The sequence below is a fragment of the Salmo salar genome, chromosome ssa12 (assembly GCF_905237065.1).
Source record: "Salmo salar chromosome ssa12, Ssal_v3.1, whole genome shotgun sequence".
In the NCBI taxonomy this organism is placed as follows: domain Eukaryota; kingdom Metazoa; phylum Chordata; class Actinopteri; order Salmoniformes; family Salmonidae; genus Salmo; species Salmo salar.
The window spans coordinates 28,703,518-28,728,283 of record NC_059453.1 but is presented as its reverse complement, the minus strand read 5'-3'; the positions used below and the strand labels follow the sequence as shown (position 1 = coordinate 28,728,283).

The 24,766-nt window shown below is 43.5% G+C and overlaps 2 protein-coding genes across 2 annotated transcripts in view; one reads left to right on the top strand and one right to left on the bottom strand.

Annotated features, from left to right (window-relative positions):
- LOC106564676 (syntaxin-8) overlaps window positions 1–7,552 on the top strand; it is a 42,813-nt gene extending 35,261 nt beyond the window's left edge. Inside the window, exons 7-8 of the mRNA XM_014130891.2 lie at window positions 756–857; window positions 6,683–7,552. Of these exons, the coding sequence (XP_013986366.1) occupies window positions 756–857; window positions 6,683–6,747 (167 nt within the window). The 3' untranslated portion in view covers window positions 6,748–7,552. The remainder of the gene's footprint in view (window positions 1–755; window positions 858–6,682) is intronic.
- A 1,996-nt stretch (window positions 7,553–9,548) lies between these two features.
- LOC106564677 (netrin-1) overlaps window positions 9,549–24,766 on the bottom strand; it is a 97,115-nt gene continuing 81,897 nt past the window's right edge. The window contains exons 6-7 of the mRNA XM_014130892.2: window positions 18,280–18,354; window positions 9,549–13,634 (exon numbers count right to left, since the gene is read on the bottom strand). Coding sequence (XP_013986367.1) covers window positions 13,306–13,634; window positions 18,280–18,354 — 404 coding nt within the window. The 3' untranslated portion in view covers window positions 9,549–13,305. The remainder of the gene's footprint in view (window positions 13,635–18,279; window positions 18,355–24,766) is intronic.

Sequence of the window (24,766 nt, the reverse complement as noted above, 5' to 3'; positions counted from 1 at the left end):
AAGGCTCTCGCCGCTGAAACACAGTTCACTCAATGTCATACAAAAACAGTCTGTTGCAGCGAGTGAAGCGATTTAGTATGTAAATGCTCACTGCATTTCCTAGGGAGCAAAACTGGTTGAAATGCCATTTTTTTTAAATGACCAGTTTTACATTCATTATGATGTCATGTCAACCAGTTTTGCCTGCTGGGATTTTGCTGCGCCGTAGTGTTGGGTGGCAGTGACCTAAGTCGTGGTCTCGGGTGGTTTCCAGCAGTTGTGGACTACCATGGCTGTCGTGTCACCACGGCAACTCGTCGTTATGAATCACAGGTCTCCAGCTGGACGGCCTTCAAGACAGGAAGTCCTACTGTACTGCAGCAGCGCCCGGCTGGCGTCTGTTCCACGAGCGGGCGTTAAATCACAGTAGAGTCACTGATTAAAGCCAGCATTGATTCAGGAAGTACTGAACGATTTTGAAAGGGAGAAGAGTGCTTTCACACATTCCCCCCATCGCTCTTGTCTTTTGTCTCGAGGGCTGTTTGAGGCTGCCGACAGCACCTATATAGGCTCTGTTTCCTTCCAAGTCCATAGCGTTTCTATAAAGGGTGATTTTATTAGCGAGTGCCGAAAGCATAGGACTGTTGGAGGTCTCTTAAATCTGAAAAGAATAAAACCTTTTTTTACATTTTTGTAGTCTTTGAGATGTAGTTTAACTGATATTGATCTGAAGCATCGTTCCAACTAACTTTGTCACTTCTCTCTTTCCCTCTTAGAAATCATCGATGACCTCACCCACCTGGTGGACAAGACGGATGACCGGATCCGCAACGAGACACGAAGGGTTAAGCTGGTGGAGACCAAGTCGGCTTCCTGCGGTGAGCACATCTTCTTTCTCTTTCTTCTCCAGGGTCGCTGCGGTCTGCCAGGTCATTTGATCTGCTCTGTGTTCCTAACCCAACTGTAATAAGTCTGTCTCTCATCCAGATTTACAAGCATCGGTCCCATCTCCTTTTTCTCTTTCTGCAGCTCTCAGTACAGTTCAGTGGGCTGTGAATGGCCTAGTAAAGGGAGCATAGACCTTCAGTAATGGGAAAGCCAGGCCCAAACTCTAAATGCACTCAGTTATGTGTTATATTGAGTCTCAGTCCTATAATCTTTACTCTCCAGGTAAGTCAATCGTGATGGTTAAAGATCGTGTTAAAGAGCTCCTATCAGAACCCTCTAAAGCTGGGTTCTCCCAGAGTAGCTCCATCCATCGTAGTCCATTCAGCGATATCATTGCTGTGCCCACCGGAAGCAGACTCGATGCTGCTTAATTGACCATAAACAACGACATTGATGGCATCGAAACACCACACAGTGGCGTGGGGATTGGCTCTATCAGATCTACTACTCTCTGCTATAGAAAACAGTCCCACATAAGTCCAACTATCCAATCCCCAGGCCCTTACTCTCTGAAAGGGGCTTCCAAGAGCCAGGCTGTAGTACAGACTCTGTAGTAAGTCAAAAAGCCTTTCTTGGTACCACTTTCAAAGGACTCCCAGGAGCCAGTCTGTAGTGTAGTAAGTCAGCACCACCCTCTCTTGTAACCAGTCTTTGATGGAGTTCAGTGGTTTACAGAGCTAAAGAGGAGCTGTGATGCTGTGTCAATGGGGCCCTCTCTCACCATTACCCCCCCCAATCCCCTTTAATTTGTTTAACTCGGCACTTTGGTCTTTAGCCTTTACAATGCCTGGCTTTCCTCTCTCAATGGCCACCCTGCTTCTTTCTCTCTGCTGGGAAAAATATATGCCAGAGAGGGGAGGTAGCTAAGCTAGCTACCGTACAGAGAGAACGGGAATGTCCGACAAAGCTTGTTGGCGTAGTCAAGCTATGTTTGCCTTGTAAACACCAGTCCGCGTCACCTTAGAGATGGCTGCATTGTTGCACCAGGAGCCCCCACTAACAGGCGAACAGTGGCGCGGGGATACAACAGTAAGACTTTGGGATGCGATGAACACTCAGCTAATATAACAGTTTATGCCACTTCTGCCCAGTCACCATGACACCCAGAGAAGGTTTGTTTGAAGATCTCAGAACTAGTGTCACTGGGCACATTGTGCTAACCCAGGAGTCTCTCTCTCTCTCTCTCTCTCTCTCTCTGGCTTTTATATCTGTCTGCGGTCTCTCTCATTGTTTTCTCCCTCTCCCTATCCCTTCTCTTCTCTACAGTGCCAATGCTTAACAATTCTGTGTGTGTGGGGCGGTAGTTTGGGTGTCCCCACCCGCTCCATTCCTCCTTTTTCCATCCTCTCTTCTCCTGGTTTGTTTGACACTTGTCTTTGTCTCGTGCAAAGAAATAATTGAAACTAGAACACGCCACACATCTTCTGGAGGGTTTCACCTCTTGTTCTTGGGTGCGTGTTGATGATTCCTGAGCTTGGACTTTATTTCTTTTTGGAACCCAGCTCGTCCAGAGTCCAGGCTTGAGTGTTATGTCTTCCTTCAATTCTCCTATGAGTGGGAAAGACTGGCTTTGACAAGGTGACGGGCATACTTGACATACTTTCTCTCATAAGAGCAGAAAGGCAGAATCCTGACTTAAGATGTGTGTTTAACTTGAGGATTTAACATAAGATGTTGCTGTTGTTAGGATTTGAACTGTTAGGAGTTGCAGCATTTAGATGCAGTACCTGCAGCAAATTCACATCTTCTTATACGTGTACTGATGGAGCCTGTGTGTCAATCTTTAATCAACCTCTTAGACCTTCTGCCAGAGACAACAAGGATAGAGAGATGAGTGACTGAGGACGCTGTGGGAAATCCATTCTACCTTTGTGTTTAGTTGGCAAGCTGAAGGCTGGACGAGCACGGGCTGAACATGGTTAGGGGTCATCTCTCCGCTGAAGGGAGGAAGGACCCACATAGCATAACATACCGCCATGGATCCATCCTGCAACAACGGGTGCATGACTGGATCTCAGGGCATGCTTGTGAAACATCCTGGATCTTGTTGAAACATATAGAGAGTCGAGACACAAGTACATTACAAGTCCTCCAGTCATCGGTCTCACAGTGCTGAGGTTTATTGGGGAAGAGCCACACCAGGATATATGGGTGACAAGGAAACGTTAAAGCTTTTAAAGCTAACTTGGGGTTAGCCTTTTTAAACAGTGTTTAAGCTTTGAGAAAAATAAGAAAGTTAAGGCTGCCCAATAAAAAGATTCAATAAAGTAAAGCCTACTTTTCAATGTCACTTCCCTTTATTGGGAAATGGGTAGTGAAGAGGTTTTGAGGGGGGGTAGGTGGCATTAGAAAGGCAGATTACCGCTTAGCACCAAAGGGCCCTAGGAGGGTGGTGTGAGTTTCCCAGGGCTTAAGTGTCTCATCAGGCAACGTGGGGGCAGACCTCTCGCCCTCTATCCAATGGACTAATCCCATGGGCCTGCGGAGGCTGGAGGGAAACCCCACACACACACATACTCACGGACTCGAATCCCGCAGGTGGCTTGCATCTCAAGTAGGCCTGAATTGTTAGGGCTTTCGAGGGGTTGTCATTGAGGGTAGGTAAATGTAACTTAATTTCACTGAATCCCTTCAAGCCTGTTAAGTAAACCTTGAATACTTTTGATGCCGTTATGATCATTTTTACTAGTCTCCCATGCCCTAGCATTCATTTCAGTGTTGGACCGAAAAAATACTGAAACAAACCATTCAAATCTAGGGTTGTACTAAAACAAAAAAAATCCTACATTTTTGTACGTATGACGGTGTTGATCCCATGACCTAGAGGAGTAACAGGTCCCGAATGTCATGGTTTGTCACGTTTACAAATGCTTACCTCACCTTTACCACTTGTTTTTGGCTGGCAAGAGTGGAATATTGGATGGCTGTAAAACAATAGATCTGAAACAACAGTCGCTTTACTGCTTCTTAGTCAAACTCCATAAACATCCAACAGATTTGATCAGCCCCGATGAAATGTGTTATTCCTTTGCGAAAGCTTTTCATTTGACTGTATATTACTTCAATATGATGTTCATCAATGTGTTCTGAAGTGATATGTTCATATTACAATGGAATTGCTGGAGGATAACCATCTACCCTGGTGTGAGAAACCTAAAGGTTTACAATTAGAAAAGTGATGACCTCGCAAACCATGTTAACATAAAACTTGACCGGTCGTCAAAGGTCAGCCGAGTCTTTTGTGGCCGAAAAGAGCTATGAACCGTAGGCGAAGGATAAGAACGGGGAGGTGTGTGTGTTGGCGAGGGCAGAGACAGAAGTACAAATTCCACCCGCGTCCCTTCCTTTTCTCCACCAATTAGGATTTGTCTTACCGATATGGCGGGAAATGCTAAAAAGGGTGTACGCCAATCCTTCTTACTCTGCCCATCTCTAAAGCTCTTGGGGGGGGGGTCACTTTGACTGCTGACTACACTGTAGACCCTTTGGCTTCAATGGCGAAGCGTAGTCTCATCTATTTGGCCTGCAAATGTGATTGTTGTCATTGCTTCGTCGAGACTGGGTCAGGGGTAACTTATTTAGTAACTTAGCGGGACGGGGACAGTCCCAAAGAGAAGGGGAGGGAGTGTTAGTTGGGTGTCTGGGGGCTGAGGTGACTGGGTGGTAGGGGACATATCGAAGAAGAAGATGACTTTATTATCCAACGATGTTCATGAACGTCTAAGGTAAATTTGACTTCAGAATGTTTATCTGCCTACGCCCTTCCTTCAAGTCGAGCTGAATGTAAAGATGACAGCATACTATCCTGTTTTAATATCCTTCACACTGAAGCGTAGTTAATTGTCTGGCGTGTGTGTGTGTATATTTCTCTTAAGTGTGAGGTGTTTAAAAAGCCATCATGAGGGCTGTTGGGAGGAATGTTCCCACTTGACATTTACGTTGTTGCGGCTCTGCTCACATGTGTAAGTTATCAAGTGGGGAGGTCCTGTCTCGACCAATGATCATTCTGAGAGGTCGGAGACTAGTATGCTAGACTTCAGACAGAGCTGTTTTATTGAAAGTTTGAAATAAAGACATAGGAGAAGAAGGGGAAATAGGACTAAGATTAATTGGTTACATGTAGAGTATGGCGAATGTGAATAGCCACTAAGTTGTGCCTGCATCTCCTTCACTCAACTCAGAGAGAGAGATCTTTCCCTCAGTTTGGAACTGTTTAGTAGTGTATCCTTGCAGTAGCCATTCCACCGTATTCAATTAAGAAATCCTAAAAGTAGGAGAAAGTGTCGCAACCAACCAAGCTGATCTAGGATCAGGTTTGCCTTTTAGATCAAAATGTACAAGATTCCACGGACGGGGCGGACGGGACGGGGGGCTGATCCTAGATTAGGAGTTCTACTCTGACTATGACGCAGGCAATTAGTTCAGCTTGGGTTCATCTTCCCCCTATCTCTCCCTGTGGACCAGACTGCAATTACGCTGCAGAGTAGAATGCACGACGAGAAAGCCAAGGTATGAAGGAAATGTAAACCAAAAGTGAAAAGGCCAGGGAAGGAAAATACCGGCTCGCATGCGAAGTAACCATGGACAACTTGAGTCAGCCAGAGACTGTCGACAGCCATCAAGCCATCAGATTCTCCAGGATGCAGTTGTTTGAAATCTTCACTCGATGGTGATGCCATTCAAGGAGAAACACTAAGAGAGAGAGCGAGAGGAAAATGTGGCTAAATGTGTCCTTGGAGATAGTTTTCCATATCTACTGTAATGCGTGGCATGAAGTTGGGAGAGAAATCCCCCAAGCTGCCATGAAAGCTCACCAAGGTTGAGAGGCATGACACTTGACACCAGCCATCCACCAGTCCTTTTATTCTTACCAACACCTTAGAAAGGTTTCAGGATTTGAAACAGCTGTAGGTTAGATGACAACAGACTAGCCAAGACAACTGGAAAACCCATTGAACGGTGGTTGTAGGCTAGCCATATAATATTCAAACCCATATAAAACAAGCCAATATGCAAGCACAGAATAACTATCTATTCTAAAGTCTTGATAATAAATGTCGGTCTTGAACTTTTTGAATAGTTTTTCTATATTTTCTTTATTACCGTGGCCATGATAAAAACGTCCATTTGATCTGTGTCTATCTAATTTTCAGGTTCTGTGGGGTAAAAAGCTTTTGATTTAAGTGTGAGGTCGCTACCGTATAATCTTTCGGGTCTCCTCTGTCTCCACAGCGTTGGTGGAAAAACATTGATTACCCTCTCTCTCCAGTGAAGTCAGATCTGGAACACATGCCCACCGCAGTGTGATCTGTGCCAATAAACCTGTCATAATTCTAGATTGCATATAAACGTGTATTAAGTCATCTTGGTGAAAATGTACAGGTAATATGAGGGTAGTAGCCTAAACACTGGGGCGCAGAAAGGATTTAGAAAATTGGGTAGGGCCAAAGGTCTGAGCTAACTAGAAAAAGGCCTAGGCCTACCTTTTTCAAGTTTACTGATTGGTTGCATTTCCACCACCTATTCCTTTGGTCTGTGGCTGTCCAGCTTAACCTGATCAGAAGAATGTAGACAATGTATAGAATTCCCTGTCTATGTAACTAGTATGTACTGTACCTGTCTATGTGCTGTAACTACTCTGCATTAGGTACACTTTGTAAAGTGTCATTTTTGTTGTTGTTGATTGTTTGAATTTCTGCCAGGTTTCCCCCCTACAGTACTTATCTTTCTGTTTGTGTTTCTATTCTTGTTTCAGGGATGCTGGTGGTGATCGTTCTCCTGCTCATTGCTATAGTGGTGGTTGCTGTGTGGCCCACCTAACGAAGAGGCTGAGGGGAGCATTTTGGACATCGCACCGTCCGTCGGATGACCACTGAGACTGCGTGGAGAGCCTACAGGGGAGACGAGGTGCAGAGGCACTTATGCAGGTATGTATCAAGCGTGTTGATTTAGGACCAGGTTTGCCTTTTATATCCCAATGAATAAAATGACATAGACAAGGCAGACCTGATTCTAGATCAGCACTCCTGCACTGAGACGCTTGATACATAGTGCCTCCAAGCCCTCTAACACACCACCCCGGTGCCCTGAATACACACACATACACTAATAATGACACACACGCGCTCTTCCACCTCCCTCTCTTCTCCCTCTCTCTATATTTCCTCTCTCTTTTCCCCTTGTATGAAAACCGAGTGTATTGTACTGTTCTCTACTGTAGCCCTGGCTTATGAGGAACCAGCAACAATGTTTTATTTTCTTACGTGGGTGTTGGTTGGGTAAAGGGTAGCACTGACCCTACTGTAGGACCTCCCATGGGGGGGTGGGGGGGGGACTTTCCTAATTCTGTCTGTGGGCTGAGAGGTCCGGGGTTCTGGGTCGCTAATTCTGCTAGCTTAGCAATTCACTCACCCATATCATCTCTCACATATCTATATAATAAGTAGTATTATTATATTAACCCACTAGCAGTTCTAATGGTATCATTTGTCTTGGGATTTGATCATGTTTATAGGATAATGCCAGCCAAAACAAATAACACGTATGACTGTGTCACTTTTTAACATGTGAATCTGTTTAGCTTCATGCAACCTTGTCATTTCTAATAAACAACATTTACAGTTAACAGCACGATCCATGGACTCCTTGGTGTAAAGACATTAGTGTTATATAATATTGGTCATCTACTAAGGATAATGTACTGTATCTATAGCATACTCTGCTTTCTTCCAATATGTCAATTTTGCAGATGCTGCAAAAGGTTGGGAGATGCTTGCTTGCGCCCGTGTGAACAGTATAGCTTTCCCACTACTGGTCCGTGTGAACAGTATAGCTATCCCACTACTGGTCCGTGTGAACAGTATATCTATCCCACTACTGGTCCGTGTGAACAGTATAGCTATCCCACTACTGGTCCGTGTGAACAGTATAGCTATCCCACTACTGGTCCGTGTGAACGGTATAGCTATCCCACTACTGGTCCGTGTGAACAGTATAGCTATCCCACTACTGGTCCGTGTGAACAGTATATCTATCCCACTACTGGTCCGTGTGAACAGTATAGCTATCCCACTACTGGTCCGTGTGAACAGTATATCTATCCCACTACTGGTCCGTGTGAACAGTATAGCTATCCCACTACTGGTCCGTGTGAACAGTATAGCTATCCCACTACTGGTCCGTGTGAACAGTATATCTATCCCACTACTGGTCCGTGTGAACAGTATAGCTATCCCACTACTGGTCCGTGTGAACAGTATAGCTATCCCACTACTGGTCCGTGTGAACAGTATAGCTATCCCACTACTGGTCCGTGTGAACGGTATAGCTATCCCACTACTGGTCCGTGTGAACAGTATAGCTTTCCCACTACTGGTCCGTGTGAACAGTATAGCTATCCCACTACTGGTCCGTGTGAACAGTATATCTATCCCACTACTGGTCCGTGTAAACAGTATAGCTATCCCACTACTGGTCCGTGTGAACAGTATAGCTATCCCACTACTGGTCCGTGTGAACGGTATAGCTATCCCACTACTGGTCCGTGTGAACGGTATAGCTATCCCACTACTGGTCCGTGTGAACGGTATAGCTATCCCACTACTGGTCCGTGTGAACAGTATATCTATCCCACTACTGGTCCGTGTGAACGGTATAGCTATCCCACTACTGGTCCGTGTGAACGGTATAGCTATCCCACTACTGGTCCGTGTGAACAGTATAGCTATCCCACTACTGGTCCGTGTGAACAGTATAGCTATCCCACTACTGGTCCGTGTGAACAGTATAGCTATCCCACTACTGGTCCGTGTGAACAGTATAGCTATCCCACTACTGGTCCGTGTGAACAGTATAGCTATCCCACTACTGGTCCGTGTGAGCGGTATAGCTATCCCACTACTGGTCCGTGTGAACGGTATAGCTATCCCACTACTGGTCCGTGTGAACGGTATATCTATCCCACTACTGGTCCGTGTGAACAGTATAGCTATCCCACTACTGGTCCGTGTGAACGGTATAGCTATCCCACTACTGGTCCGTGTGAACAGTATAGCTATCCCACTACTGGTCCGTGTGAACAGTATAGCTATCCCACTACTGGTCCGTGTGAACAGTATAGCTATCCCACTACTGGTCCGTGTGAACAGTATAGCTATCCCACTACTGGTCCGTGTGAACAGTATATCTATCCCACTACTGGTCCGTGTGAACAGTATAGCTATCCCACTACTGGTCCGTGTGAACAGTATAGCTATCCCACTACTGGTCCGTGTGAACGGTATAGCTATCCCACTACTGGTCCGTGTGAACGGTATATCTATCCCACTACTGGTCCGTGTGAACAGTATATCTATCCCACTACTGGTCCGTGTGAACGGTATAGCTATCCCACTACTGGTCCGTGTGAACAGTATAGCTATCCCACTACTGGTCTGAGCTTGGTGGTCTAACGCTATTCGATCTACACCCAGCATGCTTAGCCCTCTACTGTACTGCCCTTAGTCACACATGGAGCTGTTGATAGAAGTGTGTATGTTACACCCAGGACTCCGGCTTCAGACATTGAATGATTTAAGACGATAGAGAAAGAGAGGCATAAGAGAAAAAGAGTCACACTAGTGGCGACTTAACAGGAGTTTATTTCAACTGAATTCTGGATTTAGTTCTACCAGCTTGGTGTTCAGTAGTTATTGTTTCCTTCTTAAAATCACAACCATCTAAACAACCACAAACAAGTAAAAAAAAAAAGACAGAATAAAATCCACAATGTCTCGTGTCATTAAATATATCCATATATAATAACCATAATATATTAGTACACATCGTAAAACAAACATCGCAAAAATGGTTTCGCAATGGCCAACACAGCTAAACAACATTTACATTTAAAAAGTATGAACAAAGCAACGTTTTGACAGGTCTGCGGTAGTAATATTTCATCAAAGAGGTCATTGTCAATCCATTGCTTGGAAAACTGATCTAAAATTTACATCATGGGGATACAGAGACAGAATGGAAAAAACGATTGAGGTTTGATTATATATTATGTGCCAAACAGAAATACATTTACATTTAATGTCACGAGTATGGATATAACGATGAAAGGAATTAACATGTAAATATATGTATAAATACGTGTAATATGTCATCTGTATAGTTCAATACACCAGCACAAAGCATGTGTATTTATATGACTGATCTGTACACAGAGAGAAACAGTATGGAACACAGATGCTGGCAATCAGACCCTCAATGTACATCTGATTGGTTTGAAATAAAAGAAAGATGTGGTTTTAATTCATTTGGGGATAATCAGGTGATTGAATTACATGATTTTTTCCCCCTCCTAGTCCTCGTTTCGCCCTCTTCGAATTGTTCTGAACTTAATTAATTTGACAGACTTGTAAGAGACATTGAAGAATGTCTGCAGCTGTTGAATAGCTGTTGCTACGGCATCCATATTAGGAATTCCATATTAGGAAGACCACTGGCAGTTTTGCCTGAAATCTGATGACTTGCTAATATGGAATTTTCAAGAACTCTAGAGTGGCAGGCAGTCCAGCACAAGGGTGAGGTCTATGGATGGTTAAGTGGGGGGAGAAGGGGTATGAAGCAAGAATTTAGAGAGCTGACTAATAATGCTTGTGTAATAATGTTTGGAACAGTTCACTGTCCGTCAGAGGTAAACTGCACTCTTACATTTCTGTTGCTTCAATACAACAAGAACATAAATACTGTTCTTAGGTGTGCACTCTCCATTCTCTTTGCTAAAATCTACAATCAATACATTGATGTTAATAATAGTTTTATTATCTAGAGCATTTTCACATAAAAATACTACCTATACAGATGTTTTATTGTTGATTGCCAATCCCTTTTTTAATACCTTGGGGAAGAGGCTTGTTTCAATTACAAATGCTTTACACATTGTGATTTCTTTTTTTAAATTTGCATCCAAAATAGGGTTAATTTAATACTACACAGAAACAATTCTGTGCCGATTGGTGAATAGCCTACAGTATTAGGAAATATTGTTCTTAGGGAGAGGTCATATAAATATGTACATTGTAACGCTTTCAATTCAATATGTACCAATATCTTACTGCTTGGTTAACGCTCTCTGAAAACAATGTTGTCCACACACAGGGACTAGTGTTGTAGCTAATCTATTTGAAACCTTAGGTATGATAAGGTTTTTTATTCACATCATTGCAAATGCTTCCTTTTGGTTTTGGGTAAAGCATGTGTACTGTATTATAATAATAGTAATGTGAATTCATATTTCATAAATGTACACCTTCAATATCAAATAAAAAAACACATCTATATACTAAATCTGGGCAACATGGGGAAGAACCACACTGCTTTCTGTCTCTTAGAAGGACTGGCTCCTAAATCACTCGATCATTAAATATATACTGAACAAAAAAATAAACGCAACATGTAAAGTGTTTTATGAGCTGAAATAAAAGATCCCAGAAATGTTCCATACGCACAAAAAAGCTTATTTCTCTCAAATTTTGTGTACACATTTGTTTGCCGCCCTGTTAGTGAGCATTTCTTCTTTGCCAAGATATTCCATCCACCTGACCGGTGTGGCATATTAGCTGATTAAGCTGATTAAACAGCATTATCATTACACAGGTGCACCTTGTGCTGGGGACAATAAAAGGCCACTCTAAAATGTGCAGTTTTGTCACGCAACACAATGCCACAGGGGTCTCAAGTTTTGAGGGAGCATGCAATTGGCATGCTGACTGCAGGAATGCCCACCAAAGCTGTTGCCAGAGAATTTAATGTTCATTTCTCCAGCATAAGCCACCACATCTGGCTTTTTCATATGCGGGATCGTCTGATATCAGCCACCAGGACAGCTGATGAAACTGAGGAGGATTTCTGTCTGTAATAAAGCACTTTTGTGGGGAAAAAGTCATTCTGATTGGCTGGGCCTGGCTCCCCAGTGGGTGGGCCTATGCCCTCCCAGGCCCAGCCAAGGCTGCACCCCTGCCCAGTCATGTGAAATCCATAGATTAGGACCTAATTTATTTATTTCAATTGACTAATTTCCTTATATTGAATTGTAACTCAGTAAAATTGTTAATTGTTGTATGTTGCACTTATGTTTGTTCAGTATAATTGAACCAGACATTAATAAAATATTAAAGCAAGTGATCCTAAATAGAGATTGAAGATCCTAAATTGAAATCTGGTTGTCATTATGCTAATAGCAGGAGTCTTTGTGAAATCCCAGACTTTTTGAATGCAGTCCGTCATCTTCTTGGGAATCCAGCAAAAGTATTATTAAAAACACTAACCATGAAATTAGACAGCAGCACCAGTCAAAAAGAGAGTAAGGACACGGTGTCCATATTAGGACATCAACTCATCTGACGCTGTCCTAATATGGACGCCATGTATTTGACTTAGTAACCATCCTTTTTGGAGACAGGTTGACATGCAGTTTGAAACTGTACAAGAGTGTGTTAATCATCACAATGAACATTCATTCATTTCAGATCATTCTGAATACTGAAACTGGACAAAGAAAAATGTGTAGATTAAAATAATATCCTTGATTAAGCTTAGTTAACAATGCTGGAGTCAAATATTTTGTACACCTTTAAGAATGGACATTCATTTTCTTTCTTCCCATTTCACTGTCTGCATCTAGGGGCCAACATTCAATCAAATGTACAATATGTCACACCCGTGATATAATAAAAAACATAGCTAGTTACTGTGCGTTTTAGGTTACATATACACATACGACCGGGTGAAGCGAAATTATTTGATAATACATGAAACGTGCATTTCCAAGGCGCAGAACCAATGTTGTTTTATGGCACTTTTTGCTGCACTGTCAATAGGATACACAATTTCAACAAAAAAGTTGAAGTGAGGACGTTTGATGATGCAGGCTGGTTTGTCAGTGATATTATTAGCTAACCCTAAAAACGACAGAAAACAAAGCTTGTGATAATGCAGTGGCTTGATTTGTGGGGTCTTCGCACCAGCACAAAATGCTCATAAAATAGGGTTATGAAATATCAATATGAAAAAAAATGAAAACACAATTAACTTTATATATACTGGTAATAGGTGCAAACTTGGCAAATCCACAGAGACAAATCTCAAAGGAAAAAACAACGAAGCCATGACACCTGCAGCGTGAGCTCCTTCACAAAAGTCCACTAGAAAAGATCTTCTCAATAATATTCTCTTCATGCTCCTACTCGAAAAAGTAGTGACAACGCACAGGCCCTTTCTGTCTTTCCTCAGTCTCCCTCTCTCTCCTCTCGTCCTTTTTCAACACCCACTCATCCTTTCTCCTGTCCCGTGTTCCATTCCCTCGCTCCAGGCGTCGTCCGTACTTTCCGCCTACGCCTTCTTGCACTTGCCTTTCTTCTCACGTTGCTGGAACTTCCTCAGCCGACGGGCCCATGTGTCTCTCCACTGGATGACCAGGGAGCCCTTATCGGCCACCACTCCAGACTGCCCTGGAGAATCCTCATTGTTACCCAGGAGCAGGTACTTCTTCCCGGTCTTGATCTTTGGACACTTGCACGCCACATCCTTGGCCCTGACCCACAGGAACTGGTCGCCGCGGCGGATGCGGCTCTCGCCCTGCTTGTAGACGGAGATGATGTTGACGGTGAACTTCCACCACTCGCTCGCCTTGTCCGCCTTCAGAATGTGCACCTGGACAGCTGGGGAGGGGGGAGAGAGAGACTTTAAGTGACAAGTTATTTACAATGTATTTTTGTTATGTATTTGTGTCTGACTCAATTCTAGCATTAGAATTTCCTGCTCAATGGGATACACAGTACAGTGCTGTTATTCCTATCTCAATCACTGGGGTTCGTGTCTGTATCACAGACTTCAATTACAACCCCATCCATGTCCTCTTGGCACAGGAGAGCAACCCGGTCCTTATCGTCTGCTCCATTCCTTCCTGCTATCCTGACTGTGACCTTGCTCTTCTTCTCTCGACCGACAAGCCATGATCCCAGCAACAGTTACTATGTCACCCTGGGACAAAATAATTCCGTTTGACCGAGTCAGACATTTCCCATGGAATCCCGTTTCCTTCTTGCAAAAACTTTGCCTAGACATCTCTCTCTCTCTCTGGCCATTCAGTATGACTAGAGGGAGGGAAAAGTGCTAGTGTATCTCCCACTACAGTTGTAGGATCTTAATTTAATCACCCTGTTGCAGGAGACGTTTCCTGCAACGTAGGACATTTAAAACTTGTAGCGTCTTTGAGTTTTAAAAAGGTTTCTAATGTTTGTAATTTACACTTTGTAATTTCAGATTTGATGTTCCCTTACAATACAAAAATGACCTTTAATTATAATCCACAAAGTAATTTACATTTGCTGTTGCTGCAGGATTATTTTCCTGCTGTAGGAGACTGGCTCATATTAAGATCCTACATCTGTAAGTCTAGTATGGGTATCAGACAGACAGTGAAGCAGGCAGTACTGACGCCAGGTAGCCTGCTGTCTGTAGCTGAATTCTCTAGCTCTTAGTCCTCTGTGTCCACTGGTCCATGTGCGTCTCCAGTCAGTGCTACTGGCTCCACAGACTAGCACCATGAGACGCTGTGATCTCCACTGTCCAAGCGGCATTACGGGACACTAAAAACACCAGAACTGACAAAGCCTCAAGGGCAGGGTTCTGTTCTATTCTCTTTAAAATAAAAAAGTGAGGTTGGCTTCTCCATTTGGCGCTGATTCTAGTGGAGTCATCAGCAACTACCTACTCAACCGGCCCCAGTGGATAGGAGACTGGACCTGTAACCTAACCAGACGCCCATCAAAGGCTTGTATCCTCCAAGGGAAATGCTGTCAAGACAAAGTCGTCCGGTCGCAGATCCAGCTCCATGTCCATTATAGATGTCAGGGGATTTGATTTGCGACGTGATTAAGAGGCAGGGCTGGGCTGTGAGGAGATGGGTTTTTGGGGAGCGGCTCTGTGATAGTATGATTTATTACTGAGAGGATCAAGGAGAGAGAGCACTACATTGACAATATGTTCTATTGCTCACCAACAGCTCTCAAAAGCAGCATAGATCACCTTAAAATGGAACAGCAGTCGTTAAACCAGGGGTCATTAGCTTAACCTACTATACACACAAATGGACTATCACTGAGCGTGAATGTCATGGCTCTCTAAATGGCTCCAAATTAGACATGTCCTGCACTGCACTGCAGATTCTACACCATGCATGGTAGATCACAGGGTTATCAAATAGGGCCCTGGTGTCCTTTTCTGCTAGCATTAGCATTCCTGGTGTCTTTTACTGTTACTATTAGTATGGGCATTGGTTGAACTGGCTGTTGACCTGGTGGTGAACCCTATTGGTGCCCTCTGTCACCCTGTCCATACCTGGTGTCACCACTGGAAGGCGCTCTCTGTTTGTGTTTGCACAACAACACAGGGTGAAACCCTGAGAGACCAAACTGTAAATAACTCAACCTATTGTTAAGCCCTGTTCCACTGTCACTTCAGCCCTTTTGTATGGAGAAATTGCTGTATCCAAGTGGTTCTCTATGGGGGTTGAAGTGTGTCTGCATATTATCCAGCATAGGCCCAAGGCACAGCGAGACAATGCACTCCTAATGCTCTCCGCCACACAGGGACCCTCCCAGTAAACCTTCCTGAAGTGTAAAGCGCGAGGCGAGTCTTATCCCTGTACAGGACCAGAACAAAGCCCCCCTGAGGTATGGCGAGGCAGGGAGAAAGTGGATTAGACCCAGGCCTTGGCAGGGAGGCTGGACCCAGGGCAGGTTAGGGAGGGCTGCGTAGGGCTTGGGTAATGTTGGAGAGGGCCAGAGGGGGAAGCAGAGGAAATTGCCTGTAATTGGTCATTGAGGAGAACAGTAAGAGTGAAACAGTGGGGGTTCCCTTACTGTAGCCTGCTCTGAAGCCCAGGAGCATGTACCCTAACCCAACTGTGGACCATTACACACACACACACACACACACCATGTAGTCACAGCCTTCCTAAGGCATGCTGGGATCACTCATCAATACCAGCAGGTCCCGTCTACACACTCCTCCTCTGGTGCATGCCAGACCTGCCCGCCTGTGAGAAACTAGGATGGGGGTAGAGGACACTCCCTGTGTTGTTGAGCAGCGCTCTCAACACTGCTGAGTCTGAGCTACGGTGAGATACACTATGATGTCTTGATGACATGCACCTGGGGTGCACCTGGGTAGGGTCCCACCTCACTCCCCATCTCCTCTCCCCTATGGGTCTTCAGTGGGCACCGACAAGCTCTGACTTATAGACAGACTTATTTTCAGTGTATACGGGTAAGAGTTTGTACAGCTGAAGACCCCAACACATCACTGGGCTTCCCCAGGACAGAGTGCGTCTCCCTACGGGGGTCCATTGACTCTTGCGTGGGCCTGAGAGGAGAAACATGGCCCCGTTACACTCCATTGGAGGTGCATGTTCCAAATCCTCCACTGAGGGCTACTAATGTCTTACTCACTGGAGACCCTAACTGCTTCACCTCCTTCACACATGAGCTCTGCTGCTGGGGATCAATGATCTACAGAGCTTTTGTTTTTTACTACTCATTAAACCTGTTCGCCTACAAATGGCTACAAACTCGTTACCGTGGTTGAGAACTTTTCTTTATTTGCATATGCATAGCAAGTATTTACCAAACACCACACGGTAGAGTATTTTTTACATCTATAATCGTCCATGCCGCCAAACATACCCTCGTAAAACTGACTATCCTACCGATCCTTGACTTCGGCGATGTCATTTACAAAATAGCCTCCAACACTCTACTCAGCAAATTGGATGCAGTCTATCACAGTGCCATCCGTTTTGTCACCAAAGCCCCATATACTACCCACCACTGGGACCTGTATGTTCTCGTTGGCTGGCCCTCACTACATATCCGTCGCCAAACCCACTGGCTCCAGGTCATCTATAAGTCTTTGCTCGGTAAAGCCCCGCCTTATCTCAGCTCATTGGTCACCATAGCAACACCCACCCCTAGCACACGCTCCAGCAGGTATATTTCACTGGTCATCCCCAAAGCCAACACTCTCTTTGGCCGCCTTTCCTTCCAGTTCTCTGCTGCCAATGACTGGAACGAATTGAAAAAATCACTGAAGCTGGAGTCTTAAATCTCCCTCTCTAACTTTAAACATCAGTTGTCAGAGCAGCTTACCGATCACTGTACCTGTACATAGCCAATCTGTAAATAGCACACCCTACTTCCTCATCCCCATATTATTACTTACCCTCTTGCTCTTTTGCACCCCAGTATTTCTACTTGCACATCATCATCTGCACATCTATCACTCCAGTATTAATGCTAAATTGTAATTATTTTTGCCTCTAGGGCCTGTTTATGGCCTACCTCCCTACTCTTCTACATTTGCACACACTGTACATATATTTTTCTATTTTTCTTTTGTGTTATTGATTGTACGTTTCTTTATGTGTAACTTTGTGTTGTTTTTGTCGCACTGCTTTGCTTTATCTTGACCAGGTTGCAGTTGTAAATGAGAACTTGTTCTCAACTGGCCTACCTGGTTAAATAAAGGTGAAATAAAATACAAATAAAAAGAGCTGCAATGAGAAAGAATTTAAGCCACTTTTCATTTGTGGCACAGGGGATTCCTCCTGACACCATGCCTGGATCCAACCCCTCAAAAACCAGGAACAATGCCTGGGCTGTCATTCATTCAATCTGCCAAGGTATTTTCAGGCAGGATGCCCCTTCTTGGTTGACTGATTTAACAGACTGGCTTCAATCAGGTCGGGGTCAAACCTCCACAACCTTCACCAGGGTCTTAACCACCTAAAGCACCTTTTCAACCTTTCAACCTTTTCAATGGCCAGGGCAGCCGGATGGGGTGGCCACAGGAATGCCTGTCTGAAAAGGCCCATCCCTTAAGATCCCCTTAATGAGGACCTTTAGGCGCGCACCCCAACTGTCCGTCACACCAACTTTGCTTTATCTATTATCCGCCTTGCCCTTAAATACCTGCTGGGCTGTCCATCATCCCGACACCCCCCTCCCCTTAGCACCCTCTCTATCCTCACACCCTAAGCTCTTCTCTCTGATGGCTTGTCCCCCTCCTTTGTTTGATCCTTTGACTTTCTTTCTTGAAAGGCCGGAGTAAGCCGTCACTAGAATGCCCAGGAGCTGTAGGGTTGTCCTGCGGGAGGCCTGGGCTTGGTGCTGGGTGTTGTAAATAAATATGTAGCTAGCTACTTGAGCTAGCTGGGTTCCCAAGTCTACCGGGGCTCAGGAGGCAGCGTGAGCTTCTACTGTAGGATTGTAGACTGTACTGTACAGAGGATTCAACTCAACTCACCATAATCTTTCTTGCAGTATTTCTTCATGTTGATCTTCAGTTTGCCTTTCGACGCCTTGCAATAGGAGTCACAGTCTGTGAGAGGGAGAGAGAGAGAGAGAGAGAATAAGATGCGCACTAGGTTAAAACAACTAAAGAGGGTGGGGGCGCTTACTCGCGATACGCATCTGCCAGGTTCAATTGTGTCTTCCTCTAATAGGGCTTATGGGTGCATTGAGAGGAGTGGTGGCCAATAGAAATGAGACCAGACAAAAAGGGTCCCGCGGCTGCAGGCGACCGCCCTGTCTGTCTGTGGCCTGCCCCTATAGCTCTGATGGGAGGACCTCTGGACTGCTGCTTATTGTGCCACCAACCAGGCCACCGCTTCAGAAAACCACTCAAATTAACCCCCCCAATCCCCACCCAACACCCCCCTGTCAAAGTGCCAGTTTGGGACTGATTAAGGCCTGTAGAAGCACCCCCAAGCCCCCCCCAACACCTATAGCCGCAGGAGGTAGGGGTGCTGGAGATGCTGCATCGCCTCCTGATAAATGTAAATAATTTTGCCTAAAATTATAGTACCTTTGGCTGAAAAGTTCATCCGCATATACTACACCAGGGAGCATAATTTAGCCGCAGAATCTCAATAGCTTCTAAAAAATAGCTGTGGATTAAGTTGTATCACTTACAGTCGGGAAATCACTCTTGCTAAATATAGAACAGCTTGTTGCATTGTTGCCATAGACATATAATCAATAGAAGGGTTTTGGAACCTCTAACACTGGCAGTTTGACTATTAAACTCATGGGTACACTAGTAATGGATGCCAGTCCTGACCTAAATGGGAACTGCCATCTATGGATTATACATTTATGGTTGGTTGCCGCTGTCAGTTTGCCTTTTTCCAAATACAATCGGGATAAAAACATACAATTTGGAATGCAAATGCCTACTGCTGAAAAGAGAAGACTAATCTGTCTGTAGAAACTTTAAAAAACTCGACTTTTGAGTGATTCTGAGCAAACAGCACTGTTTTTCAAAAGTAGCTCATCTTGAGATAGGCTATTGACACGAGTGCATCGGCCATCACCGGTGAGTAGCCAAGGCTTCACTATTGGGTGGTGCCACTGAAAAGTCTATTTAGTAACCTACTGTAGCCAAAATGTAAGGGATAAACGCCGATAATCTGTACATTACCTTGGAAATAAAATGTTGGTTGCCAGTCGTTCGCTCGATTTAGTTCGATATTTATGGACGAGACCCAGTTGTTCGTTCTATATGTTCCGTTGCCATGCTCGCTGACAACCTTCTTCTTCCTTTCTAGCTAGCACAGTCACGAACTCTGCCGCCAGAATAACAGCAAAGTAGCCGCGTTTGCGTTTGTTTAAGCTGTTTTCTATTGACATTAATTTGGATACATCCATAACGATTTTGCCTGGCATAGCTAGAAAAGTTTGCCTTCTCGTCAGGACACTCGACACTGTTCATTACGAGGAGATAGCATTGCATATCAAACACTAGAATAGAAGCTGGCTAAATACACTGAACAAAAATATTAACGCAACATGCAACAATTTCAAAGATTTTACTGAGTTACAGTTCATATAAGGAAATTAGTCAATTTAAATAAATGAATTAGGCCCTAATCTATGGATTTCACATGACTGAGAAGACAGATACCTTTAAAAAAAATAAGGTAGGGGCGTGGATCAGAAAACCAGCCAGTATCTGGTGACCACCATTTGCCTCATGCAGCGCAACACATCTCCTTCGCATAGAGTTGACCAGGCTGTTGATTGTGGCCTGTGAAATGTTGTCCCACTCCTCTTCAATGGCTTGTGAAGTTGCTGGATGTTGGCGGGAACTGGAAAACGCTGTCATACATGTTGATCGAGAGCATCCCAAACATGCTCAATCGGTGACATGTCTGGTGAGTATACAGGCCATGGAAGAACTGGGATATTATCAGCTTCCAGCTTCCAGATCCTTGCGACATGGGGCCGTGCATTATAATGCTGAAACATGAGGTGGCGGCAGATGAATGGCACGACAATGGGCCTCATGATCTCCTCACGGTATCTGTATGTATTTAAAATGCAATTCTGTTCATTGTCCTTAGCTTATGCCTGCCCATACCGTAACCCCACCGCCACCATGGGGCACTCTGTTCACAACGTTGACATCAGCAAACCGCTCGCCCACACGACGCCATCTGCCCGATACAATTGAAACTGTGATTCATCGGTGAAGAGCACACTTCTCCAGCGTGCCAGTGGCCATCGAAGGTGAGCATTTTCCCACTGAAGTCGGTTACGATGCCAAACTGCAGTCAGGTCAAGACCCTGGTGAGGACGACGAGCACACAGATGAGCTTCCCTGAGACGATTCCTGACAGTTTGTGAAGAAATTCTTTGGTTGTGCAAAACAAACCCACAGTTTCATCAGCTGTCCAGGTGGCTGGTCTCAGATGATCCCGCAGGTGAAGAAGCCAGATGTGGAGGTCCTGTGCTGGCGTGGTTATACGTGGTCTGCGGTTGTGATGCCGGTTTGGATGTAATGCCAAATCCTCTAAAACGACAGCTTATGGAAGAGAAATGAACATTTTATTCTCTGGTGGACGTTCCTGCAGTCAGCATGCCAAATGCACACTCTCAAAACATGACACATCTGTGGCATTGTATTGTGTGACAAAACTGCTCATTTTAGAGTGGCCTTTATTGTCCTCCAGCACAAGGTGCACCTGTGTATTGATCATGCTGTTTAATCAGCTTCTTGTTATGCTACACCTGTCAGGTGGATGGATTAACTTGGCAAAGGAGAAATGCTCACTAAACAGGGATTGTAAGGACAGGCGCTGGGAGACGAGAAGCAAGAACAGGGAGTGAATATTTAATGAAGAAACGGACAGGAAACAAAACACGAACAGCTTCTGGACAAGGGACACAACAACATTAATGCTGACTCGGGAAATAAACTAAGGACGTGAGAGATATAGAGGAGGTAATTAATAATGTGATGGAGTCCAGGTGAGTCTGATGAAGTGCTGATACGCGTAACGATGGTGACAGGTGTGCGTAATGATAAGCAGCCTGGTGACCTCGAGTGCCAGAGGGGGGAGTGGAAGCAGGCGTGACCGGGATGTAAACAAATTTGCACACACATTTTGAGAGAAATAAGCTTTTGTGCATATGGAACATTTCTGGGATCTTTTATTTCAGCTCATGTAACAAGGGACCAACACTTTATATGTTGCATTTATATTTTTGATCAGTATAGTTTGTTGCTAGCGAACCTGGCAATATGACAACCGAATTCAAAAATACCAGTTGCTGAAAAAACAGCTGGTCAAACTAGAAACATAAGCGAGGATTTGACAGCATAGCACCACTTGCATCATGACTACAACAGTAGGAACCGGGAAAATGTATGTTCATCACTCACCACGTTAGGTCACCAGATGCTCCCAAAGATTATGTCTCTGCAAAAACAAATGAATGCTACTGTAGCTAGAAAACTTTTCCCTTGTTGAACCTACATTTACAATGTATACAATTTCACTTTGTGTGGTTTTTGGTTTAGCTTTTTGTAACAAGTACGGTCTGCATGTGGCGACGAATATTGCGTAATGATTGCAAGGTGTCCCCGATATCTTGTCCAACTGTCCCGTTATCTGGTTTTAATGTCCATTCTAGAATTCCCTTCTAACCAATCAGAAATGAGTACTCAACAATGCTGTGGAAATATATATATTTCCTTATAATAATGTACAATCTGTGTGTGTGTGTGTGTGTTATATATATGTATATATATATGTGTGTGTATATATATATATATATATATAGTATATATATATATATATATATATATATTGTATATATATATATATATATATATATATATATATATATATATATATATATATATATATATATGTGTATATATATGTATATATATATATATATATGTATATATATATATGTATGTATATATATATATGTGTGTATATATATATATATATGTATATATATATATTTGTATATATATATATATATATATATATGTGTGTATATATATATATATATATATATATATATATATATATATATATATATATATATATATATATATATATTATTCCTCCTAATAATGTACAATCTGTATATATATTCCTCCTAATATTGTAGAAATGTGTGTCTCTTCATTGGCCTGGGCTATTGTTTGCATTCAAGACCAGATAATTTTTATTGCTCTCAGTTTGTCAGTGTCACGGTCACGGTCATTTCGGGGTGGTATTAAAAAAAATGATGCTAATGTTTTCTATCATATAAATGACGTTAGGCAAAATAAAATCCAAACCCATAATAAAAAAACTAATGTGGAAATCCTCAAAAGGCCAACGTATGCCACTATGCAAATACAATTAGAGATGCATCCAATGCTTTATTATATATATATAAATATATATATATATATATATATATATATACACAAGAGAAGGGAGTTGGCATAGCCATGGGAAGATGTTTTGATTTGGGGGTGCAAAATGTAATATATATATTTCTTAATAAAAAATATATATTAAGAAATATATATATATTTCTTAATACATTTTTTTGCACCCCCAAATCAAAACATCTTCCCGTGGCTATGCCAACTCCTTTCTCTTGTCAACTCAACCGCTATGTCCCTCCAAACCCCACTTTCCAGACCGATACACCCTCCAGGCCCCCACCGACTTACCCCAACTCCCATTCCTTTTCAACTCGCCCCCCAAACCCACCCTAAGAGACGCCCCCAGGGCGGTGTCAAGCTTTGGCATTTATTGCAATAGGGGAACCTAGGGGTGGTGGTCCCAGTAATGGGTGGGAGGAGGGGAGGTAGGGGGTCATAGCCACGACAAAGGGAGGTCAGGAAGGAAATTAGCGGCCCATGAAGCGTTAGCCAAAGCCCTTTCTGGTGTCCACTCCTCCACAGTGAACAAATAAATACCTGACACAGCTAGGGACCGGCCATGGGCCTCATTTATAACCATTGTGTAAATTTCAGACTAAATATCTGCATGTGCAATTTCTGAAAATAATACGTACATCTAAAAATATTTATATTTATTAACATGGCGCACGCCATACATATGCATGTTTCCCATTATAAATCAGCCCGTCGTAAAACTGTGCGCGCGAGAACGTGCATTATAACTCCGCATGGAAACGCCCTGCATTCACCTTTTATGGTTACAATTAACGCATGTATTTGCTGTATAATCTGGAACTATTAGAATTCAAAAATAAATCTTATCAAATGTTTATGGAGGTGTTGCCAGAATGTTTTAATCTTTTGCAGAAAAGTATTCTGTATTTGGCAAATGATTGTGACAGTTTCTGAAAGAAAAAACAATGGAAAATTAATTTAGATCTGTCAGCAGAACGTTTGAATTCAACAATGTTTTGTATTGACTTTTTCCCAAAATATTCCGGACTGTCGTGAATTCTGAAACATTGTCTAGGGTACCATTTCTTTATTATTATAGTAGGCTAATAGTGGCCAGACGGAAGCCCCTCCTCAGTAAAAGGCACATGACAGCCGGCTTGGAGTTTGCCAAAAGGCACCTAAAGACTCTCAGACCATGATAAACAAGATTCTCTGGCATGATGAAACCAAGATTGAACTCTTTGGCCTGAATGCCAATCGTCACATCTGGAGGAAACCTGGCACAATCCCTACGGTGAAGCATTGTGGTGGCAGCATCATGCTGTGGGGATGTTTTTCAGCAGCAGGGACTGGGAGACTAGTCAGGATTGAGGCAAAGATGAACAACCTGCTCAAGACCTCAGACTGGGGCGAAGTTTCACCTTCCAACAGGACAACGACCCTAAGCACACAGCCAAGACAACGCAGGAGTGGCTTCGGGACAGTCTCTGAATGTCCTTGAGTGGTCCAGCCAGAGCCTGGACTTGAACCTGATCGAACATCTCTAGAGAGACCTGAAAATAGCTGTGCAGCAACGGTCCCCATCCAACCTGACAGAGCTTGAGAAGATCTGCAGAGAAGAATGGGAGAAACTCCCCATATACATGTGTGCCAAGCTTGTAGCATCATACACAAGAAGATTCTATGCTGTAATCGCTGCCAAAGGTGCTTCAACAAAGTACTGAGTAAAGGGTCTGAATACTTATGTAAATGTCATATTTCAGTTTTTTAAGTTTTATAAATTAGCAAAAAATTCTAAAAACCTGTTTTTGCTTTGTCATTATGGGGTATTGTGTGTAGATTGATGAGGGGAAAAAACAATTGAATCAATTTTAGAATAAGGCTGTAACGTAACAAAATGTGGAAAAAGTCAAGGGGTCTGAATACTTTCTGAAGGCACTGTACATAGCCTATCTATTTAGGCTAGGTACTGTACAGTATGTATAGAGCCATGTCATCATGGAATGCTATGCCACCAGAGGTTACTGAGGCAAAAAGCAAGTTTAGCTTAAAAAAACAGATAATCTATTTAGGCTACTAG